Source organism: Camelina sativa, chromosome 6, assembly GCF_000633955.1.
Source record: "Camelina sativa cultivar DH55 chromosome 6, Cs, whole genome shotgun sequence".
NCBI lineage: Eukaryota > Viridiplantae > Streptophyta > Magnoliopsida > Brassicales > Brassicaceae > Camelina > Camelina sativa.
This window is the reverse complement of record NC_025690.1, coordinates 15,767,285-15,788,302: the sequence shown is the minus strand read 5'-3', so window position 1 is coordinate 15,788,302 and position 21,018 is coordinate 15,767,285. Positions and strand designations below refer to the sequence as shown.

Sequence of the window (21,018 nt, the reverse complement as noted above, 5' to 3'; positions counted from 1 at the left end):
TAATACCCGGTACCCGTTTGGGTACCCATTAAACCCGAAAGCATAAACATATTTATAATATTTATCATTAATATAATGCAATTATCCCAAAATATGATTATAATTTTGAATATTTCATTTAGTTTTATACCTAAATATCAAAAATAATCAAAATATCTAAAATATTTTGTCACATAAGTCAAAATTTAACTAAATTTATTGAAATTTAATTAATTTTAATTATATTTTTTCGGGTACCCGGTAGTTCGAGTACTAATCGGGTTCTAAAATTTATAACCCAAACCGACCCGAACCCGGTAGTACCCAAACCGAACCGAACCCATATATCTAAAAATACCCAATGGTTCTATTTTTCTAAACCCGTTTACCCGAACCCAAACGGATAATACCCAAACCCGAACGGGTTACCCAAATGCCCAGCCCTAGATCGAAGTTTTCTAACTTATTTACTATTGTTTTGGCTTGCTCTTGGAATATTGTAAACCGGATCAATGTAGGTTANTGCCTATAAAACTCTATTGGGTTCTATTTTCTAATACCCGTGGGTTCGGATTAGGGTCGGGTAATACCCGGTACCCGTTTGAGTACCCATTAAATCCGAAAGCATAAACATATTTATAATATTTATCATTAATATAATGCAATTATCCCAAAATATGATTATAATTTTGAATATTTCATTTAGTTTTATACCTAAATATCAAAAATAATCAAAATATCTAAAATTTTTGTCACATAAGTCAAAATTTAACTAAATTTATTGAAATTTAATTAATTTTAATTATATTTTTTCGGATACCCGGTAGTTCGAGTACTAATCGGGTTCTAAAATTTATAACCCAAACCGACCCGAACCCGGTAGTACCCAAACCGAACCGAACCCATATATCTAAAAATACCCAATGGTTCTATTTTTCTAAACCCGTTTACCCGAACCCAAACGGATAATACCCAAACCCGAACGGGTTACCCAAATGCCCAGCCCTAGATCGAAGTTTTCTAACTTATTTACTATTGTTTTGGCTTGCTCTTGGAATATTGTAAACCGGATCAATGTAGGTTAAGGTTAACAATAAGGGTCATAACTTTTATGACAAGGTCAGCCTAAGTGGACAACCAGTCTGCAACTGAATTTAAAGGATTATAAAAATTGACAACTTTTTATAATTGATGTTCAATGTTTTTCATAGCCGCTTCAATGATCTATACAGGGGAACTGCAGGAGATATAGGTTCATCAAGGAAAGTCCAATCTTAATGAGAAAGTTTACCTTGTTGACCTTTTCTTATGTAGTCTCTTTCTGGTTTGTTTTGTTAACTCATTAGATCACTGTCATTATGAGGTTTCTGTTTCCAGCAGTGTCTTTATGGACACAACTATGTCTAATGACCACTAAGACTTGTACTTTTCCTTGGTTTCAAAGAAGTTTCCGGGAATTAATCTTTTATGAATTCTTTAATCTTCAGCCAAACATTGTTTCTTGATTATTCATTCTTCTGGTAACTTGAACATAACTTTATTGGCCTTGACCCAGAATTTTTCTTATGAAATGTGAGTTCATCTAAGCTTTGATCACCCCCATGTATATTTCTGTGTGCTAGAACAGGAGAAAGCATGATCTGTCTTCCTTTTCTAGGTATCGTGATGAGTTCAAGAACATATGGTTCAGTATTTCTGGTTACATTTTGTTGTTGCCTTCTGCTTCAGGCAGCTGATTCAAAAACAGATCCTTCAGAAGGTGATCATTTTTTCCCCAATATTTCACATCTCATATATCTCATTCTACAAAGTGGAGACTGATTTTCAGAATTTTGGTAATATTCTATATCCATTTTTCAGTAACTGCTTTGAGGGAGATCAAAAGGAGTCTAATTGATCGTATGAGAAATTTAAGTAACTGGGGAAAGGGAGACCCGTGCAAGTCAAACTGGACTGGAATATTATGCTTCGAGAGCTCACATGATGATGGACACTTTCACGTCCAGGAGCTGTATGTCTCTCCTGTTTTACCATTTGTCACATTCTTTTCTTATTTTAATTTTGGTCTTTTCTGCCAAGGTAGATAGGTTTAGGCATCACTAATGCAGAGTCCTGGTGTCATTCTTGCAAGGATTATACTGCAACTCATGTTATTTACATATTTTGTTGTAGCCGATTGATGAGGCTGAATTTATCTGGAGAGCTGGCTCCTGAAGTTGGCCGGTTATCGTTTCTCGAAATTCTGTAAGATAGGGAGTCTAACGAATTGTTTCATTTGGTTTTTTTGCATACTGAATAATCTATTCTCTCTTGTGTTACCAACGTTGAAGTAATGTGATGTGGAACAACCTGACTGGCCATGTTCCTTTGGAGATAGGAAAAATCTCTTCCTTGAAACTCCTGTAAGTTGGATCACATTATGTATCTTTATTTTCTTTTGCCTTCTTGTTCTGTTTTTTTTTATAAAGAAGGATTTGGACTGAAGAAAACATAGCTTGCCACTTCAATAAAAATTTTGCTATATTATTTGGACAGACTGTTGAATGGGAACAAGTTTACGGGTAGTTTACCTCCTGAACTAGGTAATCTTCAAAACCTAAACAGGCTTCAAGTAGATGAGAACAACATAACAGGTTCAGTTCCATCTTCATTTGGAAATTTAAAAAGTGTTAAACATCTGTAAGTTTCTCTTTAACTATTATCATCTTCATAGCAAAATCAGCAGTCATTTGTGGTTCATCCTTTACTCACGAGTAGCTTTTGGGTCTCAGTCACTTCAACAATAACACGATAACCGGAGAAATTCCGGTTGAGCTGTCCAAACTGACAAACCTTGCACACCTGTGAGTTTTGTTTGCTTTCTTGATTTCACATTTGGATACTGTCTTTGAAGTGTTAATATTGATGGAAGAAATCTTGTAGGATACTCGACAACAATAACTTGACTGGGACATTGCCGCTAGAGTTAGCTGGACTACCATCATTGACCATACTGTATGTGCCTTCTCCCATATTTTTGCTTACCTTTTGATATTTTTTGCAAAGTTGCTGAAATAGTAATCTACTTATTCAGTCAGCTAGACAACAACAACTTCGAAGGTTCTGAGATTCCAATGGCTTATGGAAACTTTTCTAGATTAGTAAAACTGTAAGACTTTATGAACGTTTTTGCAATAAGTTTCAAATGGGTTTGTGGTTCTTTAATTAGTAGTTTCAACAGTGAGATGAATTATTCTTTCTACCTTCATCTTTTCAACTTGGCAGAAGCTTAAGGAACTGTGGACTGCAAGGATCAATTCCTGATTTAAGCAGGATACAAAATCTTAGCTATTTGTAAGTATCTATGTCTGGTATTTGTGTAAAATTATGTCATTGTGTGATTCTTTTTACTGGTCCTTGAGTTCTTGAACCTAGTTTATAGGGAACAATACGAGTGCACTTTTATTTAATCTTCACTTTATTTGCAGAGATCTAAGTTGGAACAACCTCACAGGCACTATACCAGAATCCAAGCTTTCTCACAAAATGACAACAATGTATGCATTTTTCTCCAAAATTTTCTCCTTTTAACAGTTTATTTAACTTACAATAGCTGAGTTTTGCTGCAGTGAACTTTCTTATAACAACCTTAATGGTTCTATACCACCAAGTTTCTCGGAGTTGGGCTCCCTTCAATTACTGTATGTAAACGTTGATTGATCATTGAGATGAATTTTTCCAAGTCATCTTATTTTTTGCACTCTTCAGTCATCTATAAGTACTTTGTAAGATATTCTGTTTAATCTATCACAGTTCACTTGAGAACAACAGTTAATCTGGTTCTGTCGCAACAGAACTTTGGCAGCAGGACAAGTCTTTCGAGAACAGAAGCTGCAAGTGTATGAACTTAAGTCTTTGTTTTTCTTTTTATGTAATACTTAATACTTTCCTAGATTATACTTCATTCTCGGAGGCTAAAAATTTCTTTTGGATGCATGCACAGTGATCTCAGGAACAATAACTTCTCTGATGCCACAGGAAACCTGAGAACACCGGACAATGTTACCCTATAGTGAGTTTCTTTGTTCCTATTTGGTAGCAAGTTAAAGCATGTCAAAAATTTGGACCAAACTGCATCCTCTTGTCTTGACACTACAGTTGTCTAATTTAATTTAGTTCTGTCTTGGTTATCTACTAAAGCTCTTTCTTTATCCTTTGTGTCAAAGTCTTCGTGGCAACCCAATATGCAAGAGTACAAGCATTCCCATTGTTAAACAATTCTTCCAATACATCTGCGGCGAGAAAAAGCAAACATCTACAAACTCAAATACAACCTGCAGTAGTAATGTGTCATGTCCCTTTGAGAATGTGCAAGTCTCCTCAGGAATCTGTTTGTGTACAGCACCTCTTTCGATTGATTATAGGCTAAAGAGCCCTAGCTTCTTTTTCTTCACTCCATATATTAAACACCAATTCATTGAGTATATAACCACGTCGCTCCAGTTGGAAACTCATCAACTAGCAATCGATAGACTTGATTATGAAAACAGGCTGCGTCTAAGGATGTACTTAAAGCTAGTTCCAAAAGGCAAAATGACATTCAACAAGGATGAAGTCATACGTATCAGAGATAGGTTTCTGTCATGGAGTTTTAATAAAACTGACTTTTTTGGACTCTATGAGCTGCTGGACTTTCCTCTTCAAGGACCGTATGGTACAGTTTTTGGACCTAATCTTTTATCAAAATGGATACTTAATGATATTTATACTTCAATTTTTGGATGCAGATTATTCGTTAGCTCAAACGAGTGGATTTAGTGTGGTTGTATGGATGATGATAGTAGCAGGCTCTATCGTCGCTGCCACTGTGTTATCTGTGAGTGCAACACTTCTATATGTTAGGAAATGTGGTGAGAGAACGCATACATTCACCAAAAAACGTGTTTGTAAGCAACTCGGAAATGGCTCTTTATTTCAAGATTTTTGTCTTTGTTTGGTCCTATTACCAAACTGAAGACTGTTTCTTATGTCTTCCAGTCAGGGCGATATCTCGGGAAATCCAAGGGGTGAAGAAGTTCAGTTTTGTAGAACTGTCGGATGCAACTAATGGCTTTGATAGCTACACAATGATTGGTAGAGGTAGCTATGGAAAGGTCTACAAAGGCATTTTGCCAAATAAAACCGAAGTTGCCATCAAACGAGGAGAAGAAACGTCTCTGCAGAGCGAGAAAGAGTTTCTGAATGAGATCGATTTACTTTCGAGGTTACATCACCGGAATCTTGTGTCGCTGCTTGGCTACAGTAGTGACATTGGGGAACAGGTACGTCCTTTTTCATATGCAGTTGTTACTTAGCTTTATATTTATGACTAATCCACATAGGTGTTCTGTTTTGGTTCATGCACAGATGCTGGTTTATGAGTATATGCCTAATGGTAATGTGCGTGATTGGCTTTCAGGTAAGAATATCTTCCTCCAGGTTCTTCTTATATACTATCAAGATTTAGAAAACTAGCATATCAGTTGTTTTTACATTATCATGCAGCTACTGCTACAGAGATATTGAGCTTTAGCATGAGGTCACATGTGGCTTTGGGTTCAGCTAAAGGGATTCTTTACCTTCACACTGAAGCAAATCCGCCTGTTATTCATCGAGATATCAAAACCAGCAACATACTCTTGGACTGTCAGCTTCGTGCTAAAGTTGCTGATTTTGGACTGTCACGGTTGGCTCCTGCTTTTGGGGAGGGAGATGGTGAGCCCGCTCATGTATCGACAGTAGTGAGAGGAACACCGGCGAGTTCCAAAATAGCATACTAATCTATATTTTAGTCACTTATAACATGTGGCTTTTGACAAAACAGAACATGTTTTACTCTCAGATATGACAGTTTTGAGAATTATATTATGCACAGGGATATCTGGATCCAGAGTACTTCATGACTCAGCAATTGACGGTGAAGAGCGATGTGTACAGCTTCGGAGTAGTGTTGCTTGAGCTTTTGACTGGAATGCACCCATTCTTTGAGGGTACACATATTATCCGCGAGGTACTTTTCTTGACTGAGTTCCCACTCAAACCTGATAATGGAGCTAGCTAAATATCTGAGGTTTATGTGAAATAGGTGAGAATGGCATATGAATGTGGAACGGTTCTGTCAGTGGCGGATCGTCGGATGGGACAATGTTCGCCCGAAAAAGTGAAGAAGTTGGCAGAATTGGCGTTATGGTGTTGTGAGGATAGACCAGAGACGAGACCACCAATGTCAAAAGTGGTGAAGGAACTTGAAGGTATTTGCCAATCTGTGCAAGAACCAGATATGTTTTCAGAGACAACGAAATTGATCTGCACCAAGACATCGTCGTCATCTTCTTCTGTACCCTCGCCATTGTCTTTACTTCCTGGTAGTGACTTGGACAGTGGATTTTTCCACGCAGTAAAACCTCGTTGACAGAACTTTGTGTGAGATAGGGGCTAACTTCAGACTAATGAGAGTTGTATCATTATATTAAGGAGATTTTATGAAACCACTTCTGTTGTCCTGATTCTAACCAGAGATCAAATTTCCCGATTCATGTGTTTTTTTATTCTCTTTAGATGTTATATACTAAATCCATGTATTTATGTACAACCACGGCGTTGGACAGTTTCTGTCTGCTTGAGATTCAAGTTTAACCATCAGTGTAGAGAGTTATATTCCGAGAAAAAGAAAAAAAATTATGAACATAAATGCAACAATTCAAAAGGTTTGGAATTTTTTACTCTGAAAACAGTAGAAGTGCATAAACAAATCCATGAAACACAATCTAGGCAGGACATGTAAGAGCTTAGCACACGTTTGGATTAGATAACAGACCCCAGAAGAACAACAACAGTGAGAGGACAAGTCATTAGAGCAGCGCTGATCCGTAGAAAACAGCTTCCGCAGGACCCGTCATGTAGATATGGTTGTCTTCTTGTTTCCACTCTATTTCCAATGGTCCGCCTGGTAGATCCACCGTGCATTTCTGTTCCACCATAAACCAATACACAAAATATAAGAGGAGCTTTTCAGGTCAACATGTATATGTATAACCTCATGCAGCTAATAACATTTGTGTCTGTCACATCTCTATCGAGGTATAAACTCAATAGTAGTAATTGAGAGTGAAGAACCCCAAAAAAGGAATACAAGATTCTCCCACAAGACATGAAAACTATTTAACCGCAAATGAATATACAAGAAATGAAAACTACTTAGTAAGATCATAATCTCATCAATCGCCTACCAATCAAATCATCTAACCATTCATTGCAAAAGTCAGGTTTCTAAAGAAAAGCTTAAAAACGCTAATCCACTCTTCTGTTTATCTACACACATCTTTTTCCCTCAACTATCATAATTTATGTGTATATATGGAGGACTAGGAGCTGCATACCATTGTATAATCTGAAAATGTACCATTTTGCAAACTGTTATCTAGTTTTTTAGTTCTGAAATTCCAAACTTACCCTGTTGGCTCGACCTTCAAGGACTGCTGCAACAACCAGAGCACAAGCTCCAGTTCCACAGGCCAGAGTTGCTCCTGCAGTTTTAAGTATGCTTAAGCATTAAGCATATAGGGATACAGAGACTGTTGATAATCAACTAAGAAAATTATCTGAAGATTTGGGGGAATTAGCTGACCTGCTCCGCGCTCCCACACACGCATTTTCAAATGAGAACGTGATAAGACCTCAACAAATTCTGCAGGTAAACCCAAAGAACAGTAAGACAACTTGAGGAGTATAAATACAAATACAGAGAAGTCTTAATGTATCTATCCATGGAAATCTGGATTAATCTGCACATGAATTTCCACTAACCTGTGTTAGTTCGAGCTGGGAACATTTCATGATGCTCGAACTTTGGACCAATCTCTGGTAAGTTCAATTCATCAACTTTAAGACTCTGGTTGACACACAAAGGAAAACTACAAATGATAAGAAATTCCATGTGTAGACAAATAACATAACTAGAAGTTTAGAAAGCAAACACGCACCGGTCCACCCTTTTTACCAAATGTGATACAGTGAGGATTGCCCATACTAACACACGTCACATTCCAGCTTACTCCATCAACAACTAGCTCTGCCTGAACAACAGCTTCACCTTTGTTCCCTGGCAACTTCGTGGGCACATCTTGTGCTTTAAGAATTGGTGTCCCCATGTCAACCTTAACCTGTACACATATATCAATCACAACGCAGTCAACAACAAGAAAAAAAGAAACGATAAATAATTCATAACTGTATCCATCATCATGAACTCAAATAAACCTTAAACGAGACATCAATCCAAATGATTTACCTGTCCATCATCTTGAATTTCTGGAACAATCAAGCCAGCACCTGTATGTATTGTAAAACTATCCAAACAGATAAAGAAGACTTCAGAGATTATTCAAGCATTACTAAATTCAGAACACTCAACAGATTTCTCTTAAACATATATATATATATATATATAGATATACCTATGTTTTCCTTGAAGATTTTCAAGCTCAGCAATGAACCTAGCAAAGCATCGAACTCCATTGCCACACATCTACAATAAGAAAATCAAAAGCCAATGACTTCAAGCGCTATAACAACTCACACAAACATATCAACTCCAAAATCAACAGACTTTATCATAGAAAAGCCCACCTCTGGTTCACTACCATCTGAATTGAATATCCTCATTGTGTAATCAGTACCATTGACTCCCGGCATTGCAAATATCACTCCATCAGCACCAACACCGAAGTTTCGATCGCACAGCTTCGCCGCCTGCTCTTGAGTAATCTTAGGTTCCGATGAGTCTCTGTTATCAACCTACAAAACCCAATTCCCAAAAAAGACAAAACTTGAAAAACGTCCGAGACATGTCGGGTCAAATTTACATATTGAGAGTTCAACAGAGAACAAAAAAAGTACCAAAATGAAGTCATTGCCGAGGCCATGGTACTTCACGAAATGAACAACTCCGTTTTCTCTCTTGTCGAGAAAACTCGCCGCCGGAGAGATTTTCTCGGCAGTGAGGGCATCCATGGAGGCTGAAGCAGACACGCGAAGCCTAGAGCTCTTAAAGCAATACTCTTTCTCGAAGAAACCGAACGAAAGAGAAGAGACGGATCCTAGATTCCTGGAGAACGCATTCAACAGTTGACGCGATTGCGGCGCGACGGAGACAGTGCTACTTACGGCGGCTATCTCCATTGCTGCTTTCAGATTTTTTTCCTCCCTTCAACGACTCTGCTCAATATTAAAAAAAATACTCTGAACAAAACATCGCGCTGTTCTAATGCTTGAAAACGGAACTCCATGTTGTTCTTTCTCCTAAACAACATGTCGTTCTTTAGTCGATGGGTATTTAATGAAAAAGGCCTGAATAAATAAAGCCCATTATTGGGGTGAAAACATCGTGCTTTTTCAAATATTCAACAGCTGAACTCCGCGTCATTTTTACCCCTGAACAACAACAGCACGTGGTTCTTTCAGTCAACGGATATATTTATTTAATTGAAGGCCTTACTAAAAAAGCCCATTAAGAGCCTCTCTCTTTCTTTCCTCCGCCGTTCTCTTTCTTCTTCAGGTTCGCTCTCTCTCTCTCTCTCTCTATCTCTCTGTTCTAATCAGTCTCTTTCGCTGTTAAAATATTATTTGTCCTCCTGAGCTTTTTTTTTCCTGCAATTCCAAATTGAGTAAGCGTTTTTTGTATCTCCCGATCTGAATTCCGATGATCAAAATTTACGGCAGTGTTTAAATTCAATCTGTGAGAGAGAGATTTGCGGTTAGATTTTTTTAAGCTACATTACTTATGCTTTTTTTTATTTTATATATATTTTCTGTTTCTTTTCCCCCCTTTTTTAGTTATCTTTTTTTTTTTTTTGGTGAGATAGATCTTCCCCAAATCGAAGATTATTAGGGTTTTTAAATTTCGGAATCTCATCTCCCTTAATTCGATTCGAATTTTATCAGAATTACAGTTCTCTCTTTGTTCATATCTGGATTTTTTTTTTTTTTTTTAATTTCAGCTCTGGATTTGCGTTTTTTTTTGTATAAGCATTTATGCAAAGCAGTGTGCATCGTGATAAAGCAAGCTCGATCGCGATGATCTTGGAAACTCAGAGGAATGTTGAATTCCCTCATAGGATCGCTGATAAGCGTCCCAGGAAACGGCCTCGATTGGCTTGGGATGTTGCTCCTCTTCTTCCTCCTCCTCCTCCTCCTCCCCTCTCGGTAATTCAATTGTCCAGATACTGTTTGTCTTTTTCTATTTGTATTGGTTTCAAAGAGCTGTTCTTTTGTTTTGTTGTTATCCATATCTCAGGGTCCTTTGTTAAAAAAAATTGGATTTTACTCGTTGTCTGTGTTTTGACTACCTAAAAATTAAGACTTTTTTTGTGTGTGCTTGAGCTAAGTTTCAGCTGGTGTGTTTTTTTTTTTATCTTTTTTTTTTTCAGGTATTTCAACCACCGTTGTACTATGCTCCAGAGTTTGCGAGTGGAGTAGTTCCCAATTTGGTTTATCCAAACATGTTCTATAATGGTCTTCCTCGTCAGGGCTCTCCTCCCTGGAGACCAGATGATAAAGACGGCCATTATGTCTTTGTTGTTGGAGATACTTTGACTCCACGATGTGAGTCTTAATGTTACAGAGTCTTTCCACATCTTTATCTGTTTCACACAGTTTATCATGGAGGTTAAGTTCGTTACTCTGACATGCCTCTTCTATTGTGCGTGCAGATCAAATTCTCAGCAAAATGGGTGAAGGTTGGTATCCTCTTGCTTTAAGTCAAAAGTAGGGTTTCCTAATATCAAAGTATGTAGTTTCATAATTCGTTTGGATTGTATTTTGGCAGGTACATTTGGACAAGTACTGGAATGTTTTGATAATAAAAACAAAGAAGTCGTAGCAATCAAAGTTATACGTTCCATAAACAAGTATCGTGAAGCTGCCATGATAGAAATTGACGTGTTGCAAAGGCTTACAAGGCATGATGTTGGTGGTTCTCGGTAAGAATATTTCTCTTCCTCTTAACTAATTTTTTTTTTAGTGTCAAATTTATTGCATTTGGTATAAGCTTTTCGATTCCTTGCAGTTGTGTGCAAATTCGGAATTGGTTTGACTATCGTAATCATATTTGTATTGTAAGTACTGTTACTTTTACTTGATAAGTTTGAGGGGAAAATACAATTTCCTTCATGCCCGAATATTATGTGAGTTATAAGAACTTGCGGATGGGTTTAAATGGTTTCAACAGGTATTTGAGAAGCTTGGACCAAGCTTATATGATTTTCTCCGCAAAAACAGCTACCGTTCATTTCCCATTGACCTTGTTCGGGAGCTTGGCAGACAACTTTTGGAGTCTGTAGCATGTGTGTGGACTATTCTTGATCCATTCTTCTATATAGTTGTCCCATTAGTGCCACAAATTTTACTTTCTGGAACTTTTGATATAAGACTTAGGTGTTAATAGTTATTACTTAATGTTTCTCATTAGATTACTGCATATTGCTCAAACAGTTATTATTTCTGGAGACTTTTTGTTTATTAGTGTACTCACTCGTGGTTCATTCTATTCTGACAGACATGCACGACCTACGGCTGATTCACACGGATTTGAAGCCGGAGAACATTCTTCTTGTGTCGTCTGAGTATATCAAAATACCTGATTATAAGGTGAGTAATCAATCATCCCCAATCTGGACTCATTCAGGTTCAGGGCTTTTATAAATTATGATATCCATTCATGAAGAACTTGTACAACTCAAGTAATTTTTCCTTTGTGGTCATGAAACTTTAGTTTCTATCACGACCCACCAAAGATGGGTCGTACTTCAAAAACCTGCCCAAGTCAAGTGCCATCAAGCTCATTGATTTCGGAAGTACAACGTTTGATCATCAAGACCATAACTACATTGTATCCACAAGGCATTACCGCGCGCCAGAAGTTATCTTAGGTAGACTTATATGACTTTGACACATGATTTTTTTTAGCTATCGGTATTTGAAATTCTGGAATGTTATCACAGGGGTTGGATGGAACTATCCATGTGATCTGTGGAGTATTGGTTGCATACTTGTTGAACTTTGTTCGGTGAGTAACTCTCTGTTTTCGTGTTATTCGGTACACCACATCTCACCAACTCTTCATAAACATTTCTCCTTGATGAAACTTGCAGGGAGAAGCACTTTTCCAAACGCATGAAAACTTGGAGCATTTGGCCATGATGGAAAGGGTCTTAGGACCATTACCGACTCATATGGTGCTCAGAGCTGAGTAAGAACAACAAGACCTTCGTATTTGCAGCAGCGGCAAATAAATTGAACTGTAATTTCTTATATCAAACTCAAAACGGTTCTTGCAGCCGGCGCTCTGAGAAATACTTCAGGCGAGGTGCAAAGTTAGATTGGCCTGAAGGTGCGACATCAAGAGACAGCTTAAAAGCAGTATGGAAGCTTCCCCGGTTACCGGTAAATAATATCTCAGTGAAATCAATTAAGTAACTTTGACACTTGACATTCGCTAATGTGCAATATTGAAATCGGGACACCTCTGTTTTTGGCATTATGCAGAATCTGATAATGCAGCATGTGGATCACTCAGCTGGTGATTTGATAGATCTAATACAAGGGCTGCTTCGATATGATCCATCAGAGAGGTTCAAGGCAAGAGAAGCACTGAACCACCCCTTCTTCACAAGAATCCGGGAACAAAGTATACCCTTTAACCCAAACCCCCACCCATTTTTATATAATCACAAGAACTGAGAAAGAAGAAGAAACAGCAGATTGATGTTTGGATAAATCTGCAGTTTCTGTGTATCCTTCACTTTCCTGGGTTTTTGTAGCCTTTTTATCATATATTTTCATGTATAGAAAATGAAAGAAAGGGAGAAAGGCTTGTGCCTTGTTTTTCCTTGTCTGTTGTTGTTTTGGTTTCTTTGGAATCGTTTTCCGGCCACAACTGTTACTACTCCATGGCGGTTGTAAGAGTTATTACAGTTACTTCACAGTTTACACCACAAAGTGTGTTCGAATGTGGTATCAATCTGAAACATTATTTACTTTTGATAGGTCAAACCGTCAAAGTGCAATGTGAGGCCCATCAAAGACCAAAACGACATCGTATGAAGCAGAAGCGTGGAGAGAATATTCGACCGGACTCGAAAGGCCTGATCTTCATCTTCTTCACCTAATCTCTTTTACCGTTCAGAGGGTTTTAGGGTTTACCTATCTCTTTTCACAATCATGGAGTCTCTAGGGAAGCTACAGCTCCATCACCAACCGTTTCATCTTTCCTTCACCCACCACACCTCTTCTTCATCGCTCCCGAAGAACTCCTTCAGAGCCTCAATCCGACCAATTCCATCTTCCAAATGCGCTTCAATCAAAGCTTCGTCTTCCTCCAAATTTCAAAACTCTGTAACCCCTCTCCCAAAGTCCACACCTTTCCGTCTCTTCAAATCAACATGCATCACTCTAACAACCGCCGCGGCTCTGCTTATGGCGAATCTCATTCTCAAATCGCCGGCGATTGCAGCTCCAGTCGCGCCTCCGCCGACAGTTGAGAGCAAAGAAAACGTTACCTTGGAAGAAGAAGAGAGAGCGCTTGATGAGCATTTGATAACTCACCCTTCTGATGTCGACGCTCTTCGTTCTTTAATGGAGGTAAAGATCAGATCTCGAAAGCTTACAGAAGCCGTAGAAGTGATTGATCGTTTGATAAAATTGGAACCTGATGAAAAGGAATGGCCAGTTTTGAAAGCTAACATCTTTACCTACAGTGGAGATCTTGACTTGGCTAAAACTGGTTTTGAAGAGATTCTGGCTAAAGACCCGCTTCATGTTGAAGCTTATCACGGCTTGCTTATGGCTTATTCCGATGCAGGTCTTGATTTGAAAGATGTTGAGACTAGAATCGAGGAAGCAATGTTGAAGTGCAAAAAAGAGGGTAATGATAACGATTTTAGGGATTTTAAGCTACTGGTGGCGCAGATTCGGGTCATTGAAGGAAAGCATAGCGAAGCATTGGAGCTTTATCAAGAGCTTGAGAAGGAGGAACCAAGAGATTTCAGGCCGTATCTGTGTCAGGGAATGATATACACATTGCTGAAGAAGAAAGACAAGGCAGAAGAACAGTTTGATAAGTTTCGGAAACTTGTTCCCAAGAATCATCCTTACAGAGAGTATTTTATGGATAATATGATAGCAACAAAGCTTTTTTCGGAGAAGGCGCAGCGTGAGATGGCTGAGGAGATGGCTGGATCAACTAGTTGATGGGAATAATTGCAATGTTTTTACGGGGATCATAAGAATTGGAAAATGTGATTTTGATGGATGTTCTGTAGCATGCTTTTCTTGATCATCTTAAGTTGTGTCTCTTTAGTTGGTTTATATAAAGTTCATAAGTTGAATACTTGGTTTGATTTAATGATGGATTTGAATCATAGTCTAGATGCTTATTATGTACATCTTGTTCCTTGGTTCCAAAAGAACAGTGAAGCCTAATAGTTTCGCTATATCATTCAGGCAACTTAACACTTGCTTGCTTGTTGCTCTGAATGTTGTTATGGGCTACAACTCTTTTTGGTATTCCCGCCATCTCTTGTGAGAGTCCAATAGATCATATCATCTGTTTGGTGAACTAAAGATTGTAGAGTACGCTATCAACGGTGTGTCCATGAACTTTTTGCTGGTTCTTTGATTTCCTTATCAAAAGCATTTCATGTTGAGTTTTGATTGATATTCCAATCTGAGGTTTGACATGGAGTGTAATATCGTATCACACACCGCACACTCATATACAAGTTGCCATAAATGAATCAGGTTATGCAGGTACTTAAGGAGTGAAGGCTACTCACTAGTTAAACACAGTTATAATCTCTGCTTATCAAAGTAATCAAGTCAATATGCCCGACGTACAAACAAATGCTTTTTATGTTGCTGGCATCTACAGGTTGTGGATAATCCGGAAATGGACTTCCAATAGCCAAGTTGAGAGGAGGAGTCATAAGTATGATAGAGATCCCTTCATTCTTCCATGAAGTTGTCATGCCGTTTTTAATTGGACCACACTATTTGACAATCACAAACATTGATCTTCTTCTTCAGCTTCTGTAGGTGAAGTTTATAAATGCTATGCTCAATTACCCCATTTTCTTGCTTGATTCTGACTTTTGGTTAGGCCCCCACATTTCCATCAAATCGATAGGGACGGACATGACTGCTTAACTCGGTTCTCTCTAAACCAAAAGATTGTAATGTCCGGTTAATGAAAAACCAAACAGACCAGTAGATTCTTTAGGGAATGAAAAATATGAAATGATTGTCTTTCATGGTCCCAACCGCAATAGATTTGGAAGAAGCTGATTGCAATAATCCTCATCTCTCTGTCTCTCGATGTGATCTCGAACACATTCTTTGGTTCGGTGTTTGCTTGAAACAAGTTTTGCTTACGTGTCGGTCTGATGCAAGTAGAATCTATCTCTGTCACTTTGGTCTTTCATATCTACAGCTTTATATCAATTAACGCACCTAACACTCAATCTTTAGCATTATTGTACTACCGTGTGCAACTCAATTTCCGAGAAGATGTATGAAATCAAATATAACAAAAATTAGGTTTCGGTTTTGGAGCAATTTTGATTTATTTTGAAATTTGTTTAATTGATATAAGATTGGTCAAACCGAAACTAAACCAAACAAATTTGTGGTTATTTTGCATCATAAGTGACTTCATGTAGTCTCATATTTCCATATCATTTTTAATATTTTTTATTAATTAGTAAATCATGACAACTACGAAATTGAAAAAAAAAAATGTTGTAGTAAAAAAAATGTAAATACAAATAGGATAAGCTGTCTAAATTTACCCTAAAAAGAAAAAGAAGAAGACAAATTCTATTCATGCTCAGATTCTCTTGTTTAAAACATCTTCTTCATTAATGCTCAGATTCTTGTTGATGTAAAGGGACACCTAATATATGTAAAGTTGTATAAATCATTAGTGGCTTTTTACTTTAAAGCAAACATTCAAACTTTGTACTGTATTTATCAAATAAAATGAGAGATTATGTATTTTCTTCATACTCAGAGTTTGTGTTGTTTGTTCTGAAATGACTAATCTTATGAGTAAAGTAAGACATTGTTGGCACGTAATTTATAGGTTAAATATTAAATAGGTATATCATTTGAATAAACACTTAAATAATTGACAGCCAAAAAATATAGAAAAAGTAAATTGTATGTAATAGGGTCGTTGTCACCTAGAAGGCAAACAAAATGCGTAATATTTGATCGTAGGTTATAAATGTGTACTTGACCTACTCTTCGTTGTTGTGGGTGGGTGGTACACTCCGATCGATTCCTCTCCTCGTTGATTCCTTATATTATGCAAACTTCAAATGACTAAGTCGTTAGTTAGTTTACTTACATTAAAGGCCGGTTAATTTATATATAGCCGTGGACCATGTTCTATATTTGAAAGTAATATAGATCCTGGTTTACATGATACACAAACATAATTAAATAGCAGAGTACTAATGGTAAGAATTATGGCATTAAATTCTCTTGGTGAAAATTGCTACAACAAGCTATAAAGGATACTACAAGCTATCGTGAAGTATTTCTCAATTAGGTAAAAACTTTATGATCACAAAATTGTAAAAGTGACAGTTGTACAAAAATATAAACAAATAGAGATATTTTAGAAAATGGAACTTAAAAAGCCATTGTAATATGTAAAAGAATGGCTAAAAGTAAATATTTTAAGGAAAAAACGAGTAAGAGAGAATAAAATTGAATTGTTAGAAAATGGACTAATTAGTGAAGGGTAGTGATGAGGTGGACTAATTGTTAAACTAGTGTTCAAGTTGAACAAGTAATTAATCACATTGTCGTCTTCTTCTTCTCCACTTTTTCTTCTAATTAACTTTTTTCACAAAGGTTTGGTTCAGTTCCACTGTCAAAACTATATTAATATAGCTTAATCTTCACTATATAAACCGACAAATTTTCTTTTAGTAGATATAATTATGGGATGCATCTCAGTTCCTAAACTACAGTATTATCTTAACAAGATGGATAAATCGCACTAACTTTTTTTTGTCAGCTACTCGATATGTTATTATAAAACATCTTACAAAAGACGACTTTTTACGGTCGATAATAATCTATTCACGAGATAATATATACATTCTTACTTGTAGGTGAGACTGCAGCGAATGACTAAACTTATATGCATATTGAACTCTCTGTAAACTACTTTATCCATTATAAACTATACATTCTCTGGATTTCTAACCATTACCTAACCTAATATATGAAAGAAGCCTTCATATCTAAGCGACCATTAGATTAATGGCAATTTACCACCAACACAGTTCTTTTAATAATAATAATAAAAAATTGAGTAATTAGGATATATATATATATATATATATATCATGAATCGAATCTATACTAACCCCTAAAACCTATAGAAAACCGGATATTTTGGATGTATAAGTCATTTATAATGACCAACAACAAAGAACAACATCGAATTTAGCAGAACTTGATTTCATCTGAATATCTGATCCATGTTTTGATCTACTGATCTACACGGCGTATCTTCTATCCATTCATACAAACAATTGGATCCAACACGTTTTCGATTACTTTTAGTCATTTTGATTGTTTAAAGACATCATTCAAATCATGATTGGTAATATTTTTGTGTTAAATTTGAATTTCTTTTAATATATACACATACTAGTCACACTTATCACTTATGTATGTTTAAAGTGTTTTAACAATATCGCTTAAATAGCTAATTTAGTCCCATGCGTTGATGTTAACATGTGTGGAAAATGTTTGCATAACATGTAGTCATGTAGATACACTGATGACATGATACACACACAACAAAATCTAACAAGATTGTGAGTGTTTGAAAATATTTTAGATTATAGTCGACCTGTTATTTCATGGAGAAGGACGTTTGACATATCAATAAGCCAAAGACAAAATCTGTGATTGTGAACATGGAAAGACAAAACAAGTAGTATAATAATTTTTAATATACATATATTAAACTAATTTTATGGTGGTACAAATCTTTACCTGGTTTTTTTAATATAAAAATTACTATAGAATTTTTTTTTTTATCTATAAAATACGAAGAAATTTTTAAGAATATCATTCAATACTCAAATTCTGTCTATTCTTTTTCTTTGTTCTTGTGTTTTGATTTTTCTTCAAAAAGTTATAGATTTGTTTCTTGAACAATTAATACAGTAATTAAACTTATTAGCCATAATGAATCTAACGCATAAGTGCGTAACCGTTATAATAGTATTTGTGAGCATGGATGAACTACATAGGTCAAGGAATCTGCTTTACTTTTTTTATCTTGTTTTTTTTGTCTTTTGTTACTGTTTTTTGTATCTTTTTTCTACGCCTGAAAACTTTTCCTCAATTAAATATTTCAACTTACATGTTTATTTATTCTTATTTTTAGATATAAATATGGTTATTTATTGATACTTTATTGACTTAAGAGTTGCTACTAGTTACGAACACGAATCTTAGCTTGTCCATGCAGCTGTACTTAACTCTAAACATTGGTTTTTGTCAAACAACATTTTCCTTAAAACATTGTATCATTCATTAAATAATCAGATGTAAAGCTGCTTATCGAAGTAAATTACTACTAGTATTTGTTCTCTATAACTATATAGAATCCTCAGGCACAAATTAGAATACCATTTTATACTGTTCAATTGATAGAGATAATACCATGTCTTCCAAATTTGAGAAGACAATCATTTTTTATTCTAGATGTAGTTTTCGAAACATTCCATCTCTACATGAATTTTTTTTGTAGAAGTAGTTATAGAAAAAAAAAACAACATGAATTCATTTCGAACATCATATCGTCAGTTTCACTGATTGTAAAAAATAACAATCATAATAGAAATGATATGTCTGTAGGCATATAGGTGGTCTATATAATCTATGGACGCATCACAACGTCTAAAAAAAACCCCATAAATCAAGGAAGACATGAAAAATTCAAAGTTAAAAGATTCATTTTGCTTTTAATTTTTTGTTCTTTTCGGTTCGATTTTTTTTTTGTTGCGGCGATTTATATATTATATTTTTCATAAGTACATCACATAAGATAAGACAATATGATCTTTATCTTTATGTTATTTTCTAAGGGATCAACAGAAAGAATTACAATATAGGGTTAATGAATGATAGAGGCATTAGTAAATGCAGGTATAGTATATAATAAATTAGTAAAAACATCAAGCATTTAAACACCCATACTAGCTCTAGTGTAGTTATATTCGTAATGAAACAGTAGTATTTAATGCAAAGTGAGTTAAACGGTTCGTAACGGAGAAAGGTTTCCTAGTAGTCAATTAAAAACCAGAGTTATTGAGCAAATGGTGTCAGATTAATTATCTTGAAAGCGAAGGCCGTAAGAATTTGTGTCGTTTTCTATAGGAAATAGGGGGTCATATTTGGTGAGCTCACGAACTACTAATCCTTTATTTAGGGACTTTAATTAAAAGATTAATTATCTTTAGGGTCATATGTCACTGTTAATACATTACTTTTTCTTTCATGAGCATATAAGTATAATGGGAATTCTATGTTTCTGGCTATACATGGGCAAAAGTAGAAAATATATATAGTTGAATAGATTTCAAAAGTGTGCCTAATTAACCTAATCTTATGGAGGAAGACTTATAATAGACAAGAGACTTCTCGGTTAAAGGAAAATGTAACACTTGTAATATTGAAGATACTGCATATATATATATATATATATATACTTTTTTTTTGGTGTAAAATTGAAGATATATACTTGATTCAAGTATTAAATCAAATTATTAATGGAGGTTTTATACTAATACATAATTTTGATTGTTTTTATAACAAAACAAAAGTGAAAAAAACAAAAATTATGAATACGAAAATTTAAATATACATGTCGAAGAAAAAGCAAAAAGAAAGTGAAATTCTGAATCAAAAGGTGTAAGATTTAAATGCAACTATGATTCAAAAACTTAACAAACATGAATTTAAGTAAATTATATAAATAGAAAATAACATACTTAAACAGCAACAAATATTGTACACGATTACTAATAAAAATGAATATCTGCCATAATTAAGAATTATTTTTTTTTTAATTTATGATAAAATATGGAGCATATGTTGATTTTTCTTTTTTTTTTAAAAATTAAAAAGCGAAGGTACGACAAAAGAAAGAAAGAAAAAAAATGCGAGGAGGAGAGACAAGTGGCAGCAATTCACGGATGCACACAACTCTGTATGTTAAAATAGTACCAAACACGCCCCAATCCCATTCTCATTTTCACCCCCTTCTCTTTTTTATTTTTATTTTATTATTTTATTTTTTTTATTTTTTTTTTATATTTTCTTTCTTTCTAAATTTTGAACTTTCAAAATAAAAACACTGACGAAACCTCCTTTGCTCTTTTCTCAGTCGTCGTCCTCCTCCTCTGGTTCGCTCTTCTCTCTCCCAATTTCTTTCTGTTAACCGTTCCATTTCTTCTTCTAGGGTTCTCTTTACTCTTGTCTTAGATTTAGATCTCTCCCTGTAAAAAGTAATCTCAGAGAATCCTCTGCATTTTTTTTTTCTTGGCTCTGAATCCCCACCCAGTAAATTTTCACACCGATCTAGACTCATCTCTTCCAACCTAAAAGCTAGCTCCGTGAAATGTTTTCCCCGGAGACATTTGCTTCCGATTTCTAGTGAGTGAAACACAAAAAAAAATGAACAGATTTCGACTCGGCGACCTCAGTTCTCGAGATCGATTAGCTTCTTCTTCAGCAGTTCTCACTTCTTCTCCTCTTCAAGGTTGTTTACTCTTTTTCCCCTTTTTTTTTTGTTTCCGTTTCTGTTTGGTTTACATGAAAATGACAGGCAAAGAAAAGAAAAAAAACGCAGCTTTGAATGTTCGAGTTTGTCTTGGTAAATTCGGAGATTAAACCACAAAAAAAAAAAAAAAAAAAAAAAAAAAAAAAAAAAAA

The 21,018-nt window shown here is 35.6% G+C and overlaps 4 protein-coding genes and 1 pseudogene across 9 annotated transcripts in view; 4 read left to right on the top strand and 1 right to left on the bottom strand.

Moving 5' to 3' along the window:
* On the top strand, positions 951-6,539 carry LOC104791625 (annotated as a pseudogene).
* On the bottom strand, positions 6,689-9,209 carry LOC104791624 (diaminopimelate epimerase, chloroplastic). Its single transcript, XM_010517554.1, has 9 exons — positions 8,896-9,209; positions 8,626-8,793; positions 8,454-8,524; positions 8,288-8,345; positions 7,980-8,159; positions 7,804-7,888; positions 7,625-7,684; positions 7,450-7,523; positions 6,689-6,965 (listed from the first exon to the last, which is right to left on the bottom strand). The coding sequence occupies exons 1-9, from the start codon at positions 9,175-9,177 to the stop codon at positions 6,849-6,851; spliced, it is 1,095 nt and encodes a 364-aa protein (XP_010515856.1). The 5' UTR covers positions 9,178-9,209; the 3' UTR covers positions 6,689-6,848.
* Positions 9,532-12,885, top strand: LOC104791623 (serine/threonine-protein kinase AFC1). Of its 6 annotated transcripts, none has more exons than XM_010517553.2 (13): positions 9,532-9,553; positions 9,996-10,200; positions 10,425-10,599; positions 10,707-10,733; positions 10,823-10,976; positions 11,063-11,111; positions 11,225-11,339; positions 11,552-11,643; positions 11,768-11,924; positions 11,997-12,061; positions 12,147-12,244; positions 12,333-12,438; positions 12,541-12,885. In XM_010517553.2, exons 2-13 carry the CDS (start codon positions 10,030-10,032, stop codon positions 12,733-12,735), a joined length of 1,404 nt encoding a protein of 467 aa, XP_010515855.1. In that variant the 5' UTR covers positions 9,532-9,553; positions 9,996-10,029; the 3' UTR covers positions 12,736-12,885. The 6 variants fall into 6 exon arrangements, with proteins under 6 accessions (XP_010515855.1, XP_019102335.1, XP_010515854.1 ...); XM_019246790.1 differs by having other exon boundaries at positions 9,539-9,553; positions 10,025-10,200; XM_010517552.2 differs by lacking the exon at positions 9,532-9,553 and adding an exon at positions 9,561-9,662.
* LOC104791622 (protein SLOW GREEN 1, chloroplastic-like) lies at positions 13,125-14,436 on the top strand. The gene has a single exon (XM_010517549.2). It carries the CDS (start codon positions 13,216-13,218, stop codon positions 14,242-14,244), a length of 1,029 nt encoding a protein of 342 aa, XP_010515851.1. The 5' UTR covers positions 13,125-13,215; the 3' UTR covers positions 14,245-14,436.
* LOC104791620 overlaps positions 20,393-21,018 on the top strand; it is a 4,577-nt gene continuing 3,951 nt past the window's right edge. Inside the window, exon 1 of the mRNA XM_010517546.1 lies at positions 20,393-20,845. Coding sequence (XP_010515848.1) covers positions 20,761-20,845 — 85 coding nt within the window. The 5' untranslated portion in view covers positions 20,393-20,760. The remainder of the gene's footprint in view (positions 20,846-21,018) is intronic.